This window comes from Leptodactylus fuscus, chromosome 6 (assembly GCF_031893055.1).
Source record: "Leptodactylus fuscus isolate aLepFus1 chromosome 6, aLepFus1.hap2, whole genome shotgun sequence".
Classification (NCBI taxonomy): domain Eukaryota; kingdom Metazoa; phylum Chordata; class Amphibia; order Anura; family Leptodactylidae; genus Leptodactylus; species Leptodactylus fuscus.
The window spans coordinates 124,594,823-124,596,164 of NC_134270.1; the positions used below are offsets into that span (position 1 = coordinate 124,594,823).

The window sequence follows — 1,342 nt, forward strand, 5'->3', positions numbered from 1 at the left end:
AGCACTGTCAGTGACCAACTGCTTCACCTCAAGTGTGAGAAGGAGTGCTATCGGAGGACCTTCCTCCCAACTGCGGTCAGGCTACATAATCTACATCAGGACAAGCGAAGAGCAGTCCGCACAGAGAACTAAATGATCCTGAAGTCTTCTTTTTTTCTTTAGCTGCTATGACTCCTAGTATTTTTCTCCTATCTGCTATTCTGAGCCTATGTGTGTCTCCTTCTGTAATATATAACTGTTATTATCCTGTATCCGTATTATCATGCTGCTGTAACACACTGAAATTCCCCCATGGTAGGACTATTAAAGGATTATCTTATCTTATCTCTCTGATATCTGAGGATGTCCTTATATGGACACTGTATACTTGCATGCAGAACATTCACAATGTCTGTTCTTTAGGTTAGAATACAACATGATATATGATATGAGGGTACAGAGTGAGGACTTAGTATTGATTCTTCAGCAGTATTATTTTCTTTGTGACTTTATGGTCTATATAGTGATGTCACTTCCTGTGCTCTGTCACTGCTGACTGCGTAATAAGTGGTTGCAGAGGAAAGTTTCAACACAGCGGAGTGTGACAGGGCAGCTAGGAAGATCTCTGAGAGCGTCTATGGTTGCCAGCAAAAGAACGGTGTATATGTAGTCAGAGAACTTTTCTGAAGCATGCACAGCTACACACTCAAGACCTAAGAGATCCTTATACTGATGAGAATCTACCACAGCTATGGGTGGTCTTCTGAGCAACCTCTACCAAACCCTAATGAGCTTCTCTGGAACCAAGGCTCGGATCATGCTTATGGGTCTTGATGCTGCTGGAAAGACAACTTTACTATATAGACTGAAGCTGAATGAGACAGTCCATACAATTCCCACCATTGCATTCAATGTTGAAACACTGGAACCCATCCGTAACGTCACCTTCACCATGATGGACATAGTTAGTCGGGACAAGATGAGACCCCTGTGGAATCATTGCTTTATGAACCCAGATGGACTTGTTTTTGTGGTGGACATCGCTGACCCTGAGAGATTTGAGGAGGCCAGGGCACTGCTCAATGCTATACTGGAACATGATGAAATGAGAGGAGTTCCCATCGTAGTGATGGCCAATAAACAAGACCTGCCAGGTGCCAAGAATCCCATGGAGCTAGCAGAGACATTGGGACTGATGAAGATGAAAGCACACCAGTGGCATGTCCAGGGCTGTTGTGCTGCCAATGGGGATGGACTTGTGGAAGGGCTGGAGGTCCTCACCAATTTGGTAAAACAGTTCCAGAAGAACAAAAAGTTCTGAATGAAGAAAGCAGATTTCATGGCTTAGACTTTATGATGTGTA

General features: G+C 43.8%; 1 protein-coding gene across 1 annotated transcript; it reads left to right on the plus strand.

Annotated features, from left to right (window-relative positions):
• Positions 1-730: 730 nt before the first annotated feature.
• On the plus strand, positions 731-1,342 carry LOC142209665 (uncharacterized). Its single transcript, XM_075278691.1, has one exon. The coding sequence runs from the start codon at positions 731-733 to the stop codon at positions 1,298-1,300; it is 570 nt and encodes a 189-aa protein (XP_075134792.1). The 3' UTR covers positions 1,301-1,342.

Excerpts from the sequence above, each read along its gene's own strand:
- LOC142209665 (XM_075278691.1), top strand. The coding sequence starts at position 731 with ATGGGTGGTCTTCTGAGCAACCTCTACCAAACCCTAATGAGCTTCTCT.